Source organism: Schistocerca serialis, chromosome 12 (assembly GCF_023864345.2).
Source record: "Schistocerca serialis cubense isolate TAMUIC-IGC-003099 chromosome 12, iqSchSeri2.2, whole genome shotgun sequence".
Taxonomy (NCBI): domain Eukaryota; kingdom Metazoa; phylum Arthropoda; class Insecta; order Orthoptera; family Acrididae; genus Schistocerca; species Schistocerca serialis.
Genome location: NC_064649.1, coordinates 131,606,416 through 131,630,530, shown reverse-complemented (window position 1 = coordinate 131,630,530; position 24,115 = coordinate 131,606,416). Strand labels below are relative to the sequence as shown.

The following is a 24,115-nucleotide window of genomic DNA, read 5'->3' as shown; positions in this document are numbered from 1 at the left end:
TGGCATTGGGAATGGCACAAGAACAAGTAGGATAGTCCATTCTTGCCCTGTCACTCAATTGTAATTTGACAAGGTACTATGTATTGTATTCAAATGATCTAAAGAAGACTTCCTAAGAAGGCAAAACTGGTTATGGCACTATTTTCTGTGACATAAAATAAAGGAGTTTTGTGAAGAAAAAAGTACTTGTTAATGAAAAACAGCCAAACCACCTTAATTTAGCTGCTGACATCACACGTTTTGCTTCTAGTATGTACCGTATTATCTTCCAAAAACTTTCTGGTTTAGGAAATTTTTTATTGTGGCAGTGCAGAGTGTCTGAGTTCTGTAATATCTGTCAATGTGGAATCTGAGTCACTCTCCAAAAATATCACAAAATGCAGTTATAAATGACAGTGTTCGTTGTGCGGATCGTCCACCGCAGCACTGACTAGATATAAGTGGAATGCACTGCAGGTAGTGTGGGTTCAGATACTGTGGAGACTTTTCAGCTTGTAGTTTTTAGCTGTGTCACAGACAGCAGTCACTCTGGATGCTACAGGATAGTTATGAGAATCTTACACGGCATTGTATATATAAATGTCAAAGGAGAAAGTTGACTGCAGTTAATTTGCCTTAATTGGATTGTAGATGATTAGATGATGTAAGTAGTACAATTTTACTCTGTTAATACAATTCTGCAAAGATAAAGGAAGAAAACAGAAACCACACACAGTATGATCAGTATTGTCCCAACTTGAATTGACAGTAGTAAGAAAGATGGATATCAGTGTCATGTAGGTGAGACATCAAATGACTGTATAAGCATATAGAAAATACATTGAAACGATTTACACTATACAATAGGCATTACCCACAGACATCGGGTGATGGATGATAAACTGAAAGCTAAGATAGTAACTAGTGGGATCACATTCGGTGTATGCCAGCACTTTGGCCAGGAGAATTACTGCCACAGTCAGCTGTGCACTATTTGCTTTTGTTCAGTGTCCTCTCCTTTAGGCACTATGGAATTTTGTAGATAAGCTTTCCCTTTTTTCTGCAAGTGATTTGTAGATCCTGAAGGCACCATAGTTGTGGCATCCTTAGTGCAACTCTGAATTCAGGTTTGGCGAATATTGAGGTCACGTAATTTGTGTGATACCCTGACTTTACAAAGTCTCAGATGTGTATAGTTCAGTCTAAGAATGTAGAGTATCAGTGGATAAAAATTACAAGTACTGCACAGTTCATTTTAGTAAGATGTGCACTGAGCAAGGATGCAAGAGGCATGAAAGATCCACAGCAGTGTAGGCCTATATGAGTATACAGGGTTTTTGTATTAACTTGAGAAGCTAAATACGAGGGTTGTCCAGATAGTAAGTTCAGATTGGTTGCTAAATGGAAACCACAGTGAAAATCAGAAACATTTTATTTGCACGAGTTAGCTTCACTTTCCAGATACTTCTTACATAGTCACCGTTCCAACTTAGACATTTGTCGGAGCGTTATACCAAATTTGTAACGCCATCCTCATAGAAGGCAGCTGCCTGTCCTTTCCAATAATTCTACGTTGGTCTATAGCGCGTAGCCTGCGCCCAAGTGTTGTCTTCGTATCCAGCGTTTCATGTGAACAGAGATGATACTCAGCCAATTAGGGCTGTGTTGTTGGTGATCGAACACTTCCCATCGAAAAGACTGCAGGAGCGTCTTCACTGCCCCTCCAGAGTGTGGCTGAGAATTGCCAGGAAGAAAGAAGTGCGAGGCAGTTGTGTTAGATGGGCTGCATTCGGTAAGGCAAAGTCTCTCAGTGGGCCCTCCTACTTGGCGGAAGACATCGTTGTTCTAGGCACCTTTACTCACTCACAGTGCGCTCACAACTGGAAAGAGTGTCTTGATGTGTACAACTTTGAACATGGCTGACGTTTGCAGCAACCGTATATACAAATTTGAAAAATATGTAAAAATCAGCCAACCGGTTGTATCAAAGGCTGTCTCAAAGTACAAAGACATCAGAAAGAAGATCCTAAACACAGGTAATTACCTTACCTTCTGATGAAGTCACCCTTAGAGGTGAGGAAACCTGGTCAAGGTATATAGAAAACATATGCAACCGGTTGGCTGATTTTTACATATTTTTCAAATTTGTCTTGATGTGATTGACAATCATACTAGACACTGCCCAACACATCTGTGCAAAGCTTCATTGGATTTTCACTGTGGTGTACATTTCGTGATTGATCGGAACTTACTTTCTGGACAACCCTCGTATCTCAAAACCGTATGAAAAAAGAATTCTAGATGAAAAGCTGAAATTAGTAAAAGAGACATCAGTCTTTGCTATAACGGGCCACCTTCTAACTGCTCCTCCTACATGGGCAGGGCCAGCTTTGTATTTTCAAATGGAAACACCCCGTTTTATTACATATTCAGATTCTAAGCCAAAAAGTACATACGGTTTACTAGAACGATTGTTTCTGATTCATGGTAGATGGCGCTGTAATCGACAGATATCAAGTGTGCCTGAGTTATAGTTAAGAACCAATGTATTTGATTCTACATTTAATTTATATCGTGTAAATGTAAACCTCTGTGTTCTAAAAGTTGATATTTATATTGGAAATTTAATTTAGTGATGCAGATTTGATTTACAGTACAATATAGTTAGCCATTTCAATGTCTGGTTAGAAACAATGTTTAGCACGATTCAGGAGTGACGACGTGGATGTAATAGTTGTCTGTTGCTACTGGGATGCTTGATATCAGAGAGCCCCCTTGCCTCACACCATTGGGGTGCTTGATTTCAGAGAATATCCATGGTAGGTGTGCCTGTCACTATCGCTTCATAGACATTTTACCTTATTACAGTGGTTGTTGTTTGTATACTGCCAGTAGCCGCTTACAGTGGTAGGAAGGAAACACGCATGGAAATCAGCCATCCTTATGGCGGGGTTTGAGGACGGCCACCGAAACTGAGCATTCCGATGAACTAGTAACTCACCGCTATCAGCCCCATAGGAAACAGAAAACTTTGTTACCATAAAAGTAGCTTATTTGCAGAAATATCAATGTCTAGTCACGTTATTTGCACTGTACAATCACATTCGCTACACTATAGTAACATTTCAACATCAATACCAACTGTTGGAACACAATGATTTACATTTACATCATAAATGAAATGTGGAAACAAATGCATCTGTTGTTAATTGCAAGAGCAGGCGCACATGAATTGTTTCGGTCGCTTTGCCATCTTACCATGAATGGGAAACAATGATTTGAGTAAACTGATCTACCGTATCTTCCTTTGTTGTCGGCGTTGTCGTTGTTGCCGTGAGGCACCGTTATACCAAGTGGAAAGGCGCGTCGATCTTAGAGCATGAGATATGGCAACCTTAAGTCATTGACAACTCACAATGGTCACAGTAGTACCTGATTCCAGAGTAGCTGCAGTAGTTAGGATCTACGAACTACCCCCTCTTGACCAGGCCCCCAAAACTTAACTCGTAACGAGATCCCTTCGAAGCAAATTGTCGTAAAGATCATCTATAAAGGCTTTGTACAACGATAAGAAATTTTACAGTTTATGGAATAATAACAGATACGACCAAACTGTCTTGTTTCTTCCGTTTTATTTAATGTAACTTTGTTCACAGTTTTATTTCACATTCACCTCTCATTCACACTCTGATGTGGAGTATATGCGAGTGCCTGAACCCTAACTCCCAAGTTCCATTGAAACCCTTTGATGAACAGTTTTGGTTGCTCGACATCAACAGTCAATGATAATGATACAGTATTTTGTTATTGACTCTTCTAGTTTAGCCACCGCCCTCCACTAATGTTTGTTAGGCATAAGACAGTTACACACTTTTCTCTCTGATCCGCTATTATTAAGGGTTCATGTAAAAGTTAATGTTTTTCACCTTTCCATAAATTGGAGCCAGCTCTCTGTGATATAATTTAAAAAAAAAAAAAAAGGTCTCAATACGACATCCCTCACGAGATGCATATAGATTTATTCCCGAATTGACCGCCCTGTAGGTGTACTCAATTTAATCACCACACTTCGCTATCCTTGATTTCGTGTAACTAAATGTCCTTTTGTTACTCTGATCGTATACCATAGTTATTTAAAACTCGCCCCTATATTTTTTCACAAAGCACAATTAGCACTTCTTTACTTGTTTATTTCTAAGAGTAAACGAAAAAATGACGCCATATCATCGGCTTCGTCGATATGAAGCAAAACACCTCAACATGCCCAATTTTACCTCTTCTTATGGGATCGGCTACCTTACTCATTAATTTACTACATATTATTTCCAGTAACACTGAACAGGTATCGCCATTACATTTTAATTGTATTCAAAAGCATGTTGTTATTATTATGACCGACCAAAACATAAAAAATTGTGCAGCGTACGTTTTTAACGATAGCTTTACACTCGCCCAGCCTTTATTCGTGCAACAGGACCGAAAGATTGATCTCTCTACCGTAACCAATAGAGGCAAATACGCTATTCAAGTTACATTACATCTATCTTGACTCGTATTATTACACTGTACTTTTTTTTGACATGGAATCCAGATTTGAAATAGACATGGGGAGTTACCATTTGAAAACACAAAGTTCAACCCACCCACGCAGGAGAGGTGGTTAGGAGGAGGCCATTTGCAGACCAGACAGATGTCTCCTTTACTAATATCAATTTTTCACTTAGAACATATTTCTCATACGATACATCTTTAAAACTAACACCCTGTGTGTGTTTTAAGAGAAAATAAGCCATTTTGTAAAAGCGACTGTTCCTCCTTGTACACTACTCATACTGAGCTACAGTTTTAAACTAGTATTTCAAACAAAGCATTTGTGTAAATTTGCGTAGAACATTGTTTACTGCCTATTACTGTCTGTGTCCAATCTGTATACCGTGAAAATTGCAGTGAAACGGAATTTTCATGTGTACTGGACTCCAGATATTCTGACAGATTATAGAAAGAATGGCGAATAAAATATTCCTTTACCGAGGTTTTTAGTGCCTGGTGATTTCCAATTTCCTTCCTGAAGTCTACAGAAACTTATTGTAGACTTTTTCATTAAAATACTCGACTCCATTCTTCACCTGGCGGAAGGATGCAAAATCTGCCTGGAAATTAGTTTCACTTTTAATGTTGTGTTTATGAATTTCACAGTTCATCCTAAATTCGCTCTCATTATTAAGCACAAATACCATTTGAAGAGAATATATGTGGTGGCAGTGTAAAGATACCTAAACCCTTGAACAGGCTTCTGATGAAGTTCTGTTATCAACTTTGGAAACTATCCTTATTACCTATTTCTGTAAAATAGCATTGACCCATAGATAATGTCACAGAACTGTATTGAGTGAAAGTGTGCTAACAATCGTGCCTGATGTCTGGAAACTTTTCATGTGGAGCCTCATCCAGTGTGTACCCATTGATCACTACTTCTGGCATTTGTAGGTCATTTATATTTGTGTTGAAATGCATAATATGATTCTTTGTAAGATTAAGGGACAATCTGTTTGCAGTGAACCAGTTGTAAGCCTGTTGTATTATTGTCCAGGCAGTGTCGTCTACATGTTTTGACCCTTTATCAGTATACTTGTACCATTAACAAACATTACAGTTCTTGAAGAGCCCTCTGACATCAGAGTTAAATCATTTATATAGACGAGAACAGGAGGAGTCCAAGAACTGTACCTGTGAACACACCATTTTTAATTTCACCATGTTGAATTTACATGGTTAGTTCAGAAAGTAAGTGTACTGTGAGCATAATGGGCTGTGGGTTTTTGGTTTTTGAGGCTAGGCAACACTGAGTGATAGAGGGGGATACCCTGACCAGAGTGAGCAATGCAGGAACACCGTAGGTAGTATATGAAATCGTGTTGTAGTGTCCAGTTGTTTGAAATATGTAAGTAAGAGTTCCCATCAAGTGTGAGCCATGCACTGTGATCCGCTTCCTATTCATGCAAGGAATAACACCTACCGAAATTTACTTGTGATTGGAAACGGTTTACAGCAAAGGTGTTACGAACAGAACGAGTATGTGTATGGGATGTAAGGAGTTTAGTGGAGGCAGAACAAATGTTTATGATGAGCAGGAGAGTGGAAGACCTTCCATTTTGACTGATGAATTTATGCAGAAAGTTGAAGAAACTGTTCATAAAGACCACCAGTTGACAGTGGATGAAATTTCTGCTATATTTCCAGAATCTCTTATACAAGACACTCACAGGAACACTGAATACTGGAAAATGCGCACAAGATGGGTTCCAAAACAGCTGACAGAGCAGCACAAGAAAAATTGGATCAGTAGTTTCTTAAGTGACTTGAATTGGAAGGTGAGAATTTCCTTGAGCTCTGTTGTGACTGGAGATGAAATGTGGGTGGCTCATTGCACATCTGAAACAAAAAGATAGTCATCTCAGTGGCATCACACCAGTTTCTCATGTGCCAAAAAATCAGAACCACAATTTTGGGGGAAAAAATCATGGCCTCAGTGTTTTGGGACCATAAAGGCATCATTTTGGTCAAGTTTCTGCCTCTGGGGGGGACCATCAATGAGCAACGATATTGTGAGACCTAAAAATACTCGAAAGAAGCATTCAAAACAAAAAAAGAGGGCAATTATGATGAGAGAAGTGTGCTTATTGCATGACAGTGCGTGTCCTGACACAGTCTTAGCCACTGAGGTACTCTTGGTTTCATTTGGTTGTGATGTTTTGATCTGTCTTCCATATTTCCCTGACTTGGCATCTTCAGTTTATCATCTTTTCACCTCGCTGTGGGCGCTCGTGAGTAAAGTTAAATTTTCAATCGACAAGCAGGTGCAGTAAGAGGTTCCAAAGTGGGGGAAGGAGCTGGCGAAAGAGTTCTTCGATGAGAGCATAAAGAAGCTTGTGCCACGGCTCACTGCATGTGTTGAACAGGATTGTGATTATGTGGAAAAATAGTCAAAAAGTGTATCAAAAATATACTCTAATTTTCTTCAAATATAGTTTTTCTAAACAAAAATACAAAGAACGTAGTACACTTACTTTCTGAACATCCTTCATAATCATGTTGCTGATGTATTGTTTCTCTACATGGGTTTATTTTTTAATATAACTCCAACCATGCAAGGGGAATGCTTTGAACGCCATATGTTTTTAGTTCCCCTGGTTGGATTTTATGATCTACACAATTGCAGGCCTTGGACAGATCACAGAAAATGGTTTTACTGAAGCGTTTGGTACTGCTTCACTAACTCACAATCAAACTACCAACTTTCAACCCAACATAAATCTTGGGCAACACTAGAGGTCAGTTGTCACCAGAACCTAAATCACATAAACTAATATAAATACATAAGTAATTTTGTCTGCATTCTGTTCTCCATTGTTTGTGCACGTATGATGATATGTGCCACATTAAAATTACATCATGGGACAAAGTCATCATCTAGTATTTGTAGATTCAGATGACCCCAGAAAATGCCGAGAGTTTCATTTTTCATGTTCACTTCTACAGAACTGCATTTAATAGATCAAATATTGCTTTCTCTGTAGAGAACTCTACACAGATACAAAACTTTCAGTACTCAATAAGACAGCTATTATCTTCACAGAATCTTTTGAGAATACGGGAAGGAGAAAGATCAGCCTATAATTAGAGGCCATTTGCTTTCTCTCCACATTTTCATTAGTTGCTTGCTCAACTCATCTCATCCTCAAGCTCATTTTGTAACTCAGTCCAACCATCAACCTGTGTGACCAAACAGTGGGTATCCACATGATAAAACCTTCCTGACGTGCAAATGCAATTAAAAAAACTGTAAGTCACTCAAAGTTTTGAACAAAAAATTCATGCATATCTACATGGACTCCTCGTGTAACCAATATAATAGCTAGATGATACTCTACCTCAACTCGTGTGCGCACAGGTACGTCTGGGGTGATGGACACTAGGTCAGTTACATTCACAATTCTTCTTCAAAAATTGCCAAGGTTAGGTTGTAATATCTCTTTATATTCGATGAATTATTCAGATACAATTCTACCCTTGAATGACGTTTACTAATTTTCTATCTTCATACTCGCAGAATCCATGCGAAAAGTAGCTCATACAATAGCTATGCCATGAGCGCATAAGTATTCTTTGTAGTACTCTCTCTGGTCGTTGTTAGAAAAAAAGGAGGAGGGCTTCCGAGATTGTCTTCGTGCCGATTAGCCTGTGCTTGGTTTGGAAGAACTGTAATCTGATTATTGAGATTTATCACAGAAGATAACTGATACGAAGTGTACGCTTAAAAGTGAAATATATATATGGCTCCTTCATACAAAAGGTATTTGAAATTTGAGAATTAATGATATTTATCGATGTATTGCGTAGTTGTTAATCAGAAGGGAACTTCCGAAAGACTGGATACGAACCTGCATTTAATAATCCAAAAGCTCCATTACTTCTTCGGAAGGTTAAGCTTCATCAAAGCCAAATATCCGCTTGATATGAGGTTTCCCGACTGATTATACAACGCTCCCGAAATTACGAGGCATTTTATTTGTACAGATTAGCAGACTGCCGCAAAACACGAGCCTGCAGAGAAGAATAATCATCGCCTGATTTCATTCTAACAAGTAAAATTTCAGAATCATTTTGAGTGACTGAGCTATGACTGTATTTCCTATCATGAATGATTGATTGCTCGAATGAATTGAGAGCTACATAATCACGTAGAAAAGGAGGAGGAAAAAAAATTACAAGGTACAGTCACAGTCTTGCGGCTGCGGTGGGCTCATCAGTCTGTTCCTCTCCTTATGGCCATGACTTTTGTCTTTATTACAGTTCCCCAAGCATCAGTGTTGCTGAATGGCGGCTGCAGGGAGCTATCCGTAAGGCACATTTTGCGCATCCAACCATGGTTTTCAGTTCTCATCCTCTAAGACCTGAGTGATGCATTTCTGTCATCGCCAAACGGTCCAGCTGCATCCAGAGCTCTACCTTGCCAATGAACTCCTTCATATTGAGTAGACGCATCGCTTCCTTGGCATGCTGTTTGATGCTCAGCTCACTTGGACACCTCATCTTCGCGAGCTTAAACAACGGTGCTGGCGGCACCTCAACATCCTTCGCTGCCTCAGCAACACCGTTTGGGGGGCTGCACGAACAACCCTTCTACAGCTCTATAAGGCCTTAGTCCAGTCCCGTCTCAACTACGGGAGTGTGGTGTATGACTCAGCAGCGCCTTCAACGTTGCAGATCCTCGACCCAATTCTCCATTGTGGCGTCAGACTGGCGACAGGTGCCTTCTGCACTAGTCCGGTGACTAGCCTTCTTGTAGAAGCTGGAGTCCCTCCCCTACAATTCCGCCGACAACAGCTGCTTGCGTCATACATCGCCCGCGTCCATGCCTCGCCTGACCACCCAAACTGCAGGCTCCTTTTTCCATCTTCTGCACTCCCCTCCCCACGATGGTGGCCTAGGTTGGGTCTCCCGATCGCAGTCCACGTTCGTTCCCTTCTCTTGTCACTCGAGTCCTTTCCCCTTCCTCCATCCTTCCTACCCCTCCTTAGTCTCTCCCTCACTTGCGGCTTTGCTTGGATTTGTCCTGCTACTCCAAGTCCTCCGTTCCACCTGCCAGTCTTCTTCAACAATTCCTGGCTCTTCTTGCCTCGTTTCGCGATGCAGATGTAGTCTACACCAATGGTTCTGTGGTCGATGGATGCACTGGGTTTGCTTTCATCCACGGTGACTACGTTGAGCTGCATTCCCTGCCTTGTGGGAGCAGTGTTTTCACTGCGGAGCTGGTTGCTCTTTATCGTGTACTCACTCACCTTTCCTCCTGCCCTGGGGAGTCACTTGTCATATGCAGTGACTCTCTGAGTGGATTGCAAGCACTCGACCAGTGTTTTTCTCGGGACCCTTTGGTGCGCGGTATTCAAGATGCTGTTTTTGCTCTCGCCGAGTGTGGTCGTTCGGTGACGTTTGTGTGGACCCCGGGCCACATCGGCATTCCAGGAAACGAACGTGTCGACTGGTTGGCCAAGCAGGCCACCACTTCCCCACGCCTGGAGCCTGGTCTCGCGGAAAGAGACCTCCGGTCAGCCCTACATCACAAGGTCCGCGATGTCTGGAGCTCTGAATGGTCTGTCTTGAACACGCCAAATAAGCTCCACATGGTAAAGTCGTCCACGGCCGTATGGAACTCATCCTTCAGGGACACGCGTAGGGACTCAGTCGTTCTCTGCCGTCTCCGAATTGGACATACGCGGTTGACCCACAGCTATCTCCTTCGTCATGAGAACCCGCCCAAGTGTCGCTGTGATGCAGGGCTGACAGTGGTCCATCTTCTGATGGACTGCCCCCTTTTAGCCCCCTTGCGGCAGTCCTTTAATTTACCAGCTGCACTTCCTTTAATTCTAGGTGACGATGCCTCTATAGCTGACTCAGTTTTAAATTTTATCCGTGCAGCTGAGTTTTATCACTCGCTCTAGTGTGGGCGCTCTCGCATGATTTCTCAGGCTACACCCACTCCAGCGACTTTTAATTGTGACGTGGATACCAGAATAGCGTTTTTTTTATGGTAACAAGTTGTGTTGGTACCTCTATCAACACTTTCCAGCTGGAGGCTCTTCGTTTGTAGTTGAATGGTTGACCTTTTATCTCATCCATCAACCACTGTAGTCTGCTTTACTCTGGTCAACTATTTGCTCTGCTCCTTTTAAGTGTCCTCTATTTTGTGTTACTGCGGTGTTCATTTTAGCTCTGTACCCCTCGGTGTTCCCTCCCTCTGGGTGCAGAGGTTACGCTTTTACTGTATAGGCCTTTTACAAGTATGTCTGTTTGGAACAGGGGACTGATGACCTCGATGTTTAGCCCCCATCAAACCCCAAAACCAACCAACCAACCATGTACAGTCGAGCCATGCGTAATATCTTTCACATAACCTTACAAAAAATTCGGGCTGAAAAGTGGGCTATCAGCTGCCTCAGTGTAATTTCCCCAGCACCTTTAAAAATTTTCCCAAAAATTTTGGTGTGTGAACCTTTTCCCGGTCTTTTTAACATGAAAGTCACCTCTCAATCCCGCAAGCTCCCGTAAGTGTAACTCGGTCACACCCACATTGCTGTGAGTCACTCATACTCGTCCACTCTCAGTTGTACATTCTTACTCACTCATTCTGCCCAACTCATTGTTATCTCTCTGTGTCTCTCTAACTGTCACTGTCTCCTGTGTCACAGCCACAGTCTCCTTCATTCTGTCCTACTACTACAGTCTGCTCTCACCATCACTGCCTCCCTCTTGCTCTCTCTTACTGCTACTATCTCATTCACTCCTCCCCACTGTTGCGCTCTCTCTCTCTCTCTCTCTCTCTCTCTCTCTCTCTCTCTCTCTCTCTCTCTCACTGTCACTATCTCTCCCTTCCGCATTGTCATTGTCGTAAACTCACTCTCTCTCATTACCAGTGGCTCTCACCCACTTCTATTTTCTCCTTCTCCTTTTTCATGTCCCACTGGTACTGTCTCCTTCATTACACTACTGGCCATTAAAATTGCTACACCATGAAGATGACGTGCTACAGACGCGAAATTTAACCGACAGCGAGATGATGCTGTGATATGCAAATGATTAGCTTTTCAGAGCATTCACACAAGGTTGGCACCGGTGGCGACACCTACAACGTGCTGACATGAGGAAAGTTTCCAACCGATTTCTCATACACAAACAGCAGTCGACCGGCGTTGCCTGGTGAAACGTTGTTGTGATGCCTCGTGTGAGGAGGAGAAATGCGTAGCGTCACGTTTCCAACTTTCGTAAAGGTCGGATTGTAGCCTATTGCGATTGTGGTTTATCGTATCGCGACATTGCTGCTCGCGTTGGTCGATATCCAATGACTGTTAGCAGAATATGGAATCTGTGGGTTTAGGAGGGTAATACAGAACACCATGCTGGATCCCAACGGCCTTGTATCACTAGCAGTCGAGATGACAGGCATCTTATCCGCATGGCTGTAACGGATTGTGCAGCCACATCTCGATCCCTGAGTCAACAGATGGGGACATTTGCAAGACATTTGCACGAACAGTTTGACGACGTTTACAGCAGCATGGACTATCAGCTTGGAGATCGTGGCTGTAGTTACCCTTGACGCTGCATCACAGACAGGAGCGCCTGCGATGGTGTACTCCGCGACGAACCTGGGTGCGCGAATGGCAAAACATCATTTTTTTGGATGAATCCAGGTTCTGTTTACAGCATCATGATGGTCGCATCCGTGTTTGGCGGCATCGTGGTGAACACACTTTGGAAGCGTGTATTCGTCATCGTCATACTGGCGTTTCACCCGGCGTGATGGTATGGGGTGTCATTGGTTACACGTCTAGGTCATCTCTTGTTCACATTGACCACACTTCGAACAGTGGACATTACATTTCAGATGTGTTGCGACCTGTGGCTCTAGCCTTCATTCGATCCCTGCGAAACCCTACATTTCAGCAGGACAATGCACAACCGCATGTTGCAGGTCCTGTACGGGCCTTTCTGGATGCAGAAAATGTTAGACTGCTGCCCTGGCCAGCACATTCTCCAGATCTCTCACCAATTCAAAACGTCTGGTCAATGGTGGCCGAGCAACTGGCTCCTCCCAATACACCAGTCACTACTCTTGATGAACTGTGGTATTGTGTTGAAGCTGCATGGGCAGCTGTACCTGTACACGCCATCCAAGCTCTGTTTGGCTCAATGCCCAGGCATATCAAGGCCGTTATTACGGCCAGGGGTGGTTGTTCTGGGTACTGATTTCTCAGGATCTATGCACCCAAATTGCATGAAAATGTAATCGCATGTCAGTTCTAGTGTAATATATTTGTCCAATGAATACCTGTTTGTCAACTGCATTTCTTCTTGATGTAGCAATTTTAATGGCCAGTAGTGTATTTTCCTGGCACTTTTCTCTCACTGTCAACTGTGTTCACTATGTTCAACTGCCACTGTTTCCCTCTCTTTCTCTCACTCTGCCATTGGCTCCTTCACGCTTTCTATACGATGACGACTATCTACTGTCTCTCAGTATTTATTACTTTTCCGTTGTCTCCCACTGCCAATGTCTCCTTCTCTCCCAGCATAAAAACTGTGAGTATGTTTACATGCCAAAATTTTTGGGAGAATTTAAGATCCTGAGAAAGATAAAATGAGGCAGCTGATACTGCACTTGCCAGTCATTTTCTTTTTAACATGACCTCACCTCTTTTGTTCTCTAACAGGAGCATTTTTCTGCTTGTTCCCTTCTGTTCCCTGCCACAGCAGGACATGTCACTTATATTAAAAGAACTATATGTTAGTTTGTTTGTTTGTTCGGGAGGAGAGGCTGACATAGTTTGCCTACCTTTGGCCGGACAGTGATGCACAGACTCAAAGAGCGTGCCCTACACTCTTTCTCAAATGGTTTTACAGTAACTATTTTATAAAAAAATTCATTTTTGTGTTACTTACAGTTTTATATACCAGCTTATTCACGACGTACCCATCAGTTTGTTAATCATCATAGCTATTGTGATAGTTACATGAAAGTAAGATTCTGTGCAAAATTCGAAAAAATTTGCAATGAAAAATATGGCTCACTACGGTTTTGCATTTGGTGCATATTACATAATATGTCGCTGCGTATGTAATTTAGCTAAAATAGTGAAGTTTTCTTTAAACGTTGTCACCAATCTGGAGAAAATTGATGTGGTGTGTCTCACTTGCTTGTGACTGTGCACAGCAGCGTTAAAGCCAGAGGGAAATACCTGCAACATTGCTCATATTTAATAAACGGTTTGAAATATCACAATGAGATTTTGGAAAATGACAGAAGACAAAGAGGAGAGTGTTTTGCCATAAGGTTATTAAACAAAACTTTATTACCTACCATGTTATTATAGTAAAACATACATTTTCAGTGAAAGAAACTAATTTTTAATGGCCATCGTTAGCTGGTGAAACGAGAAGTGCTGTAGGTTGGGGAACAGCATAAGTGAAGACATAACACATTTATTATTGTGCTGAGGACATAATTTTTCATAAGCTACTGTTTCTCCAGATCGTCAAGTCATCCATGGACAGCACTGCTTTCATCTTCTCCAGTTTTTCCTACCACCTTAGTTACTATTTCATTCAAGACTACAATGAAGGGGAGATGTGACAATGCACTGCCCTGTTTCACACAAATTATCTTCTGGAACCAATTCGTCCTTTCATTTCCCACTTTCACCCAACTCAAGACTTCCGCAGTACATCTCCTCCACTCTTCTTCTTGCCTCTTTCCACTTCCTTCTTTTCTAGTACTTTGCAGACCTTTCTTTGACAGATACCCTTTCTGTATCGAGAATGGCAATTACTGGTCATACCCAAATTCATAGTGGTGCTCCTGGATCACTGCAGATATGAGGTCAGCAGTTGATCTCCCAGGTCTGAAGCCATGTGGCTTCTCTCTCAATTTATTTTTGACTCTTGTTTAGATTCTGCTCTCCAGGATCTTTTTGTATACCTCAGCACAGTGTGGTATCAGTGGAACTGACTGGTTTGATGTTTCTGAGATCTCACCACAAAACAGGTCATTAAATTTTCTCACCCTTAAACATAAAATGCCATATTGTTATATTTATTACATGTGTTGTTTTAAAGATACTGTACTGTTAAGCAGTTTTAACTTACTGTTCAGAAGAAGTGTGAACAAGTTTTATGACAAAAGTAAAAGCCACAGGATTCTATAAATCCTGCCACAGAAGGAATTGACAGTGAAAAGAATCTGTGGACATGAGTACAGGGTACCAATTGTGTTCTTTTAGTCTATTAAGGTATAAAAGTTAAACATAACATTAGATATCAACAGTTGTTTCTAGATGTTATCATTCTTATTAAACATTCCTTCCACTACTTCAGTACAAATCATTACTGCTGTAAGAGAGCCCAAACATTAGTCTGGGACCGAAAGAAACGCTGCCAGTAGATCAGACTTAAAATCTTAGTGATCTGCTGCTGCTGGATTTGCAACCAAGTCCCAAAATTTGAAGCAGTGGAACTAGGTACAGAAAACTAGTAACGCCTGTAATTGACAGCAGTGAGATATTTGGGATAATCCTTGTGTGTGTCGAAAGGAGAGGTCAGTGGGGAATGGAGGTGGTGTATTTGTAGGCAAGAAATTTGTATCCAGTGAAGTAGCAATTGAAGCTGCATTACAGTGTTTTGGAAAGATTCAGTATTAGTGGTGGACATACATCCCTCTACCAACCATGAAACTAAAAACTTCGGAGAAAACCTCGGTTTGCTTGTACATACAGTTTCCCAACAATACGCCCATAATTGGAAGAGATGTTAATCATCCAAAAATCAACTGGGAAATGACAGTTTAGTTGGGGAGTGTGACAGGACATTCTGAAAAACAATACTGAATGCTTTCTCCGAAAATTTCTTAGAACAGGTACGTTGAAAGCCCACTCACAATGGAAATACATTACATCCCAATGGCAACAGTAGACCGGACCACTTTAAAAGTGTCTACATACAAACTGGTATCAGTCACCATGAAGTAGTTTTACCTATATTATCCTAGTACAAAGAGCAACTAAATCAAGTAGAAAAAGTACACTGAGTAAACTGGATGAGAGATATTAGTTTCATCTCTCGAGACTTCACACATTCATCTGTAGGCAGTTTCATACAGCAAACATGATTAGCGGCCAAATGGGCAATGTGTGAAGTCTTCAGCGACTGCCATAGCGGAATCATATTAAAAGACCTCTCACAAAACCCAAATAATTTCTGGTTTAGCTATGGCTGTTAGTGGTTCCAAAGTTAATGTTTTGAACACTGATGGATCAAACAGGAACCAAAATTTGGGATAATGAAGCAAATGCAGAAATGGTTGTTAAAAATCTTCTTTTAAAGAGAAAGATTTAGCAGTACTGCCATTAAACAGAGACAATACTTCTAGATCTTTCTTACCTCTGCCAAGATGAGTGGTAGAGATATTGTCTGATTTTGTATAGGATTTGCACCAGAACCATGGACCTTGCCGTTGGTGGGGAGGCTTGCGTGCCTCAGCGATACAGATAGCCGTACCGTAGGTGCAACCACAACGGAGGGGTATCTGTTGAGAGGCCAGACAAACGTGTGGTTCCTGAAGAGGGGCAGCAGCCTTTTCAGTAGTTGCAGGGGCAACAGTCTGGATGATTGACTGATCGGACCTTGTAACACTAACCAAAACGGCCTTGCTGTGCTGGTACTGCGAACGGCTGAAAGCAACAGGAAACTACAGCCGTAATTATTCCAGAGGGCATGCAGCTTTACTGTATGGTTAAATGATGATGATGGCATCCTCTTGGGTAAAATATTCCGGAGGTAAAATAGTCCCCCATTCGGATCTCCGGGCAGGGACTACTCAGGACGACGTCATTATCAGGAGAAAGAAAACTGGCGTTCTACGGATCGGAGCGTGGAATGTCAGATCCCTTAATCGAACAGGTAGGTTAGAAAATTTAGAAAGGGAAGTGGATAGGTTAAAGTTAGATATAGTGGGAATTAGTTAAGTTCTGTGGCAGGAGGAACAAGACTTTTGGTCAGGCGAATACAGGGTTATAAATACAAAATCAAATAGGGGTAAGACAGGAGTCGGTTTAATAATGAATAGAAAAATAGGAGTGTGGGTAAGCTACTACAAACAGCATAGTGAACGCATTGTTGTGGCCAAGATAGATACGAAGCCTACGCCTACTACAGTAGTACAAGTTTATATGCCAACTAGCTCTGCAGATGACGAAGAAATTGATGAAATGTATGATGAAATACAAGAAATTATTCAGGTAGAGAAGGGAGATGAAAATTTAATAGTCATGGGTGACTGGAATTCCGTAGTAGAAAAAGGGAGAGAAGAAACGTAGTAGGTGAATATGGATTTGGAGAAGAAATGAAAGAGGAAGCCGCCTGATAGAATTTTGCACAGAGCACAACTTAATCATAGCTAACACTTGGTACAAGAATCATAAAAGAAGGTTGTATACACGGAAGAAGCCTGGAGATACTGACAGGTTTAAGATAGATTATATAATGGTAAGACAGAGATTTAGAAACCAAGTTTTAAATTGTAAGACATTTCCAGGGGCAGATGTGGACTCTGACCACAATCTATTGGTTATGAACTGTAGATTAAAACTGAAGAAACTGCAAAAAGGTGGGAATTTAAGGAGATGGGACCTGGATAAACTGACTAAACCAGAGGTTGTACAGAGTTTCAGGGAGAGCATACGGGAACAATTAACAGGAATGGGGGAAAGAAATACAGTAGAAGGGGAATGGGTAGCTTTGACGGATGAAGTAGTGAAGGCAGCAGAGGATGAAGTATGTAAAAACACGGGGGCTAGTAGAAATCCTTGAGTAACAGAAGACATATTGAATTTAATTGATGGAAGAAGAAAATATAAAATTGCAGTAAATGAAGCAGGCAAAAAGGAATACAAACGTCTCAAAAATGAGATCGACAGGAAGTGCAAAATGGCTAAGCAGGGATGGCTAGAGGACAAATGTAAGGACGTAGAGGCTTATCTCACTAGGGGTAAGATAGATACCCATCAACATCAGTTATCTGCTATATTAGCAGATCCTTTGCCTCTCCATTTTCTGCGATCCATTGCTTCCTTCTTAAGGCTGCTGTATGTCCATCATGTCATCCAGTATCTGGAATCTCTTCCTTCCTCTCTTCCTTTTCCCTTCTACATAACCTTCTAAAACTGTTTTTATCAGTCCGTCATTCTTTTTTAATATATGCCCTATCCAGTTTCTTTTTCTTCTCTTTATTACATCTAGTAACTGTCTTTTCTCTCCCACTCTTCTCAGTACCTCTTCATAACTTACTCTGTCCATCCAACTTATTCTTTCCATCTTCCGCCATGTCCAGAACTCAAAAGCCTCCACATTTCTCCGTCTTTTTTCCTCATAGTCCATGTTTCAGCGCCATATAGAACACCACTCCATACAAGACATTTTATGAGTCTCTTTCTGAGTTCTCTGTCCGGACCGCAGCGGTCTGGAAGATATATACTGCCTACAGGAAAATTAAAGAGAACCACTTGTACAAATATCAAGAGAAGAGTTTGACAGAGCACCTTAAAGACGAGTCGAAACAAGGCCCCGGGAGTAGACAACATTCCATTAGAACTACTGATGGCCTTGGGAGAGCCAGTCCTGGCAAAACTCTACCATCTGGTGAGCATGATGTATGAAACAGGCGAAATACCCTTAGATTTCAAGAAGAATATAATAATTCCAATCCCAAAGAAAGCAGGTGCTGACAAATGTGAAAATTACCGAACAGTCAGTTTAATAAGTCACGGATGCAAAAAAACTAACACGAATTCTTTACAGGCGAATGGAAGAACTGGTAGAAGTCGACATCGGGGAAGATCAGTTTGGATTCCGTAGAAATATTGGAACAAGTGAGGCAATACTGACCCTACGACTTATCTTAGAAGAAAGATTGAGGAAAGGCAAACCTATGTTTCTAGCAATTGTAGACTTAGAGAAAGCTTTTGACAATGTTGACTGGAATACTCTCTTCGAAATTCTGAAGGTGGCAGGGGTAAAATACAGGGAGCGAAAGGCTAATTACAATTTGTACAGAAACCAGATGGCAGTTATAATCGTCGAGGGGCATGAAAGGGAAGCAGTGGTTGCGAAGGGAGTGAGACAGGGTTGTAGCGTTTCCCCGGTGTTATTCAATCTGTATATTGAGCAAGCAGAGAAGAAAACAAAAGAAAAATTCAGAGTAGGAATTAAACTCCATGGAGAGGAAATAACAACTTTGAGGTTCGCCGATGACATTGTAATTTTGTCAGAGACAGCAAAGGACTTGGAATAGTAATGGAATCGACAGTGTCATGAAAGGAGGATATAAGATGAACATCACCAAAAGCAAAGCGAGGATAATGGAATGTAGTCGAATTAAGTCGGGTGATGCTGATGGAATTAGATTAGGAAATGAGACACTTAAAGTAGTGAAGGAGTTCTGTTACTTAGGGAGCAAAATAACTGATGATGGTCAAAGTAGAGAGGATATAAAATGTAGACTGGCAATGGCAAGGAAAGCGTTTCTGAAGAAGAGAAATTTGTTAACATCGAGTATAGATTTAAGTGTCAGGAAGTTGTTTCTGAAAGTATTTGTATGGAGTGTAGCCATGTATGGAAGTGAAACATGGACGATAACTAGTTTGGACAAGAAGAGAATAGAAGCTTTCGAAATGTGGTGCTACAGAAGAATGCTGAAGATTAGATGGGTAGATCATATAACTAATGTGGAGGTATTGAATAGGATCGGGGAGAAGAGAAGTTTGTGGCACAACTTGATTAGAAGAAGGGATCCGTTGGTAGGACATGTTCTGAGGCATCAAGGGATCACCAATTTAGCATTGGAGGGCAGTGTGGGGGGTAAAAATCGTAGAGGGAGACTAAGAGATGAATACACTAAACAGATTCAGAAGGATGTAGGTTGCAGTAGGTACTGGGAGATGAAAAAGCTTGCACAGGATAGAGTAGCATGGAGAGCTGCATCAAACCAGTCTCAGGACTGAAGACAACAACAACAACAACAACAACAACAACAACAAGCTACTGACTCATCATTTTTCCTCAGTTCCTTACTTAATAAATGTAATAAAACACGTTTTGAGAATTCTCTCGCAATTCCGTGTGCAATTGCGCGTGTGATAGCAAACAAGTGTGGTGCATCAGATCAGTTTTCACAAGATTGGTGACAGAAACGACCACCCAAGTCTAAAGAACGTGTTAGCTAAATTTCATATGGAGCAACATATTATGTAATATGCAAAATCATGTTGTTGTTGTTGTTGTTGTTGTTGTTGTTGTCTTCAGTCCTGAGACTGGTTTTATGCAGCTCTCCATGCTACTCTATCCTGTGCAAGCTTCTTCATCTCCCAGTACCTACTGCAACCTACATCCTTCTGAATTTGCTTAGTGTATTCATCTCTTGGTCTCCCTCTACGATTTTTACACTCCATGCTGCCCTCCAATGCTAAATTGGTGATCCCTTGATGCCTCAGAACATGTCCTACCAACCGATCCTTTCTTCTAATCAAGTTGTGCCACAAACTCCTCTTCTCCCCAATTCTATTCAATACCTCCTCATTAGTTATATGATCTACCCATCTAATCTTCAGCATTCTTCTGTAGCACCACATTTCGAAAGCTTCTATTCTCTTCTTGTCCAAACTAGTTATCGTCCATGTTTCACTTCCGTACATGGCTACACTCCATGCAAATACTTTCAGAAATGATTTCCTGACACTTACATCTATACTCGATGTTAACAAATTTCTCTTCATCGGAAACGCTTTCCTTGCCATTGCCAGTCTACATTTTATATCCTCTCTACTTCGACCAATATCAGTTACTTTGCTCCCCAAATAGCAAAACTCCTTTGCTACTTTAAGTGTTTTATTTCCTAATCTAATTCCCACAGCATCACCCGACTTAATTCGACTACATTCCATTATCCTCGTTTTGCTTTTGTTGATGTTCATCTTATATCCTCGTTTCAAGACGCTATCCATTCCGTTCAACTGCCATTCCAAGTCCTTTGCTGTCTCTGGCAACATTACAATGTTATCGTTGAACCTCAAAGTTGTTATTTATTCTCCATGGATTTTAATATCTACTCCGAATTTTTCTTTTGTTTCCTTCACAGCTTGCTCGATACACAGATTGAATAACATCGGGGATAGGATACAACCCTGTCTCACTCCCTTCTCAACCACTGCTTCCCTTTCATGTCCCTCGACTCTTATAACTGCCATCTGGTTTCTGTACAAATTGTAAATAGCCTTTCGCTCCCAGTTTTTTACCCCTGCCACCTTCAGAATCTGAAAGAGAGTATTCCAGTCAACATTGTCAAAGCTTTCTCTAAGTCTACAAACGCTAGAAACGTAGGTTTGCCTTTCCTTAATCTAGCTTCCAAGATAAGTTGTAGGGTCAGTATTGCCTTACGTGTTCCAATATTTCTACGGAATCCAAACTGATCTTCCCCGAGGTCCGCTTCTACTAGTTTTTCCATTCGTCTGTAAAGAATTCGCATTAGTATTTTGCAGCCGTGGCTTATTAAACTGATAGTTCGCTTATTTTCACATCTGTCAACACCTGCTTTCTTTGGGATTGGAATTATTATATTCTTCTTGAAGTCTGAGGGTATTTCGCCTGTCTCATACATCTTGCTCACCTGATGGTAGAGTTTTGTCATTACTGGCTCTCCCAAGGCCATCAGTAGTTTTAATGGAATGTTGTCTATTCCCGGGGCCTTGTTTCGACTCAGGTCTTTCAGTGCTCTGTCAAACTCTTCACGCAGTATCTTATCTCCCATTTCGTCTTCATCTACATCCTCTTCCATTTCCAGAATATTGTCCTCAAGTACATCGCCCTTGTATAAACCCTCTACATACTCCTTCCACCTTTGTGCCTTCCCTTCTTTGCTTAGAACTGGGTTTCCATCTGAGCTCTTGATATTCATACAAGTGGTTCTCTTCTCTCCAAAGGTCTCTTTAATTTTCCTGTAGGCAGTATCTATCTTACCCCTAGTGAGACAAGCCTCTACATCCTTACATTCGTCCTCTAGCCATCCATGCTTAGCCATTTTGCACTTCCCGTTGATCTCAATTTTCAGACGTTTGTATTCCTTTTTGCCTGCTTCTTTTACTGAATTTTTATATTTTCTTCTTTCATCAATTAAATTCAATATATCTTCTGTTACCCAAAGATTTCTGCTAGCCCTCGTCTTTTTACCTACTTGATCCTCTGCTGGCTTCGCTACTTCATCCCTCAAAGCTACCCATTCTTCTTCTACTGTATTTCTTTCCCCAATTCCTGTCAATTGTTCCCTTATGCTCTCCCTGAAACTCTGTACACCCTCTGGTTTAGTCAGTTTATCCAGGTCCCATCTCCTTAAATTCCCACCTTTTTTCAGTTTCTTCAGTTTTAATCTACAGTTCATAACCAATAGATTGTGGTCAGAGTCCACATCTGCCCCTGAAAATGTCTTACAATTTAAAACCTGGTTCCTAAATCTCTGTCTTACCATTATATAATCTATCTTAAACCTGTCAGTATCTCCAGGCTTCTTCCATGTATACAACCTTCTTTTATGATTCTTGAACCAAGTGTTAGCTATGATTAAGTTGTGCTCTGTGCAAAATTATACCAGACGGCTTCCTCTTTCATTTCTTAGCCCCAATCCATATTCACCTACTATGTTTTCTTCTCTCCCTTTTCCTACTATTGAATTCCACTCACTCATGACTATTAAATTTTCGTCTCCCTTCTCTATCTGAATAATTTCTTTTATTTCATCATACATTTCTTCAATTTCTTCGTCATCTGCATAGAGAGCCCTATTTTCCATTGCAAACTCTTTCAATCTTTGTGCAGTGTCTTACTTCTGTGGAAATATCACGATAACTATGACCATGAATGAAATGATGGGCATATCATCAAGAAGCCCAAATAGTTTCTGTAAAATCGTTTGAGGAAGATTGCGGGGTGTGTGCCTCGATTCTGTCATTGCTGACCAGCCAAAACGGGGCAAACAGTTTCGGTCTCCCTTTCCTAACAAACAAATGAGCTCACACAGTGCTTTGGATGAAAATTGGTTACTGTGCTTCGGCCACTGTATCTGAATTAAATTCCATAAATAAAACACCTGAATGAATGGATTATCCAGTAACAGTATATTAGTGGAATGTAACTGAATGTCCCTCAATGTTTCATTCTTGCAAGTGACTCACAAGATAAAAAATAGTTCGTCAGTTACCTTGCTCCACAGTATTGTCATATGACTGTTGAAGAAAGAAAGGAAATAAGTTGGAAATATAATGCTTTCTGTATTAACAATTAAGTTTTTTCAATCTGTGCACAGGAAGCTACATCTAGAGAACAGCGAGGGTGATAGAAGCGTCGTGGAAGAATTGCACGAGCGAATGGCCGATCTGCAGATTTTTGGCATGGTGCGTGACGAGCCTCCGTCCGTGTTCTCCGAGAGCGACTTGAGTGACGACTCCTCCGATTATGATGATGATGACGATGATGATGATGATGTGGGAGGAGGGAACGGAGCGGGTCCAGGTGGTGGCAACGCAGCCGGAAACTACAACTCTGAGAATTACTGCGCCGGCGGTGCCTGCAGCGACATTGAAGACGTCGACGTCTCGCTCCTGTTTCTGGAGAACGGGGAGCTTGAGTGACCCAGCATTGAGAGTGACCCTGAAATTTCACATTTGAAGAATAAACGAATGTTGCATGTGTGATTCAGAATATGAAAATTCTCACTACAGTGTGAAATGCTCTGATCTTTGATGAAATTTGTTACCTGAAAGAAAGAAGAAAAGTTTTCTGAAACATTACCTGCAATTTTGCAGTAATGTTATTTTATGGCTCTTGTTTCTAAAGGGTGGATAATTTTCTTTTAGTAGTACCAACAAGTATTTCAAAATAATGTTGCAAGTCAATTTTGTATGTTTTATTAGGTTTCATAGAATTTATTCTAGTCACTAATTGTATCTGTGTTATATATGTGATTGATTCATTATTGCTCAAACAAATAGCTTACAGTTTTCTTAAACATTTAGCATGGAGATGTTACATATCAAGTGTATTAGTTAGGCTTGTTGGACAGCTTTCGGCTTTGTCCAAAGACATCAGTTAAGTTAAATTAGGAATTTTGTGATGCAGTTAATTTCTCTTGTTGCAACTGTGAACAAAGCTGTTATTGGGATGTATTTTAGTGCAAGAAATTGTAAACTGAAGGAAATGCCCATGTGGTGCACTATTGAAAATGAAATGAGCATTTTTTTTAAGTTCTTATGTTCAAAATAACTGCCTTACTGGGAAACTCCAAACAGAATTGATCATTGATGCTTCCCCATATTTCACTGTTATTATTGGCGCACAGAGCAAGTGCCTATATTCTGTGGCGGCATCTTCTAAATTGCCGGAGTTAAAGGAGAGAGTAAGTGACAGTTGGCAAAACCAAATCAACAGTTGATAAATGAAATTCATTTAAAATACTTTGATCAAAAGTGAACATTCAATGCTG

General features: G+C 41.0%; 1 protein-coding gene across 1 annotated transcript in view; it reads left to right on the top strand.

Moving 5' to 3' along the window:
• The window catches only part of LOC126428424 (uncharacterized), a 118,223-nt gene extending 94,347 nt beyond the window's left edge, over positions 1 to 23,876 (top strand). The window contains exon 9 of the mRNA XM_050090351.1: positions 22,940 to 23,876. Within this exon, the coding sequence (XP_049946308.1) occupies positions 22,940 to 23,264 (325 nt within the window). The 3' untranslated portion in view covers positions 23,265 to 23,876. The remainder of the gene's footprint in view (positions 1 to 22,939) is intronic.
• The last annotated feature ends 239 nt before the right edge of the window (positions 23,877 to 24,115 follow it).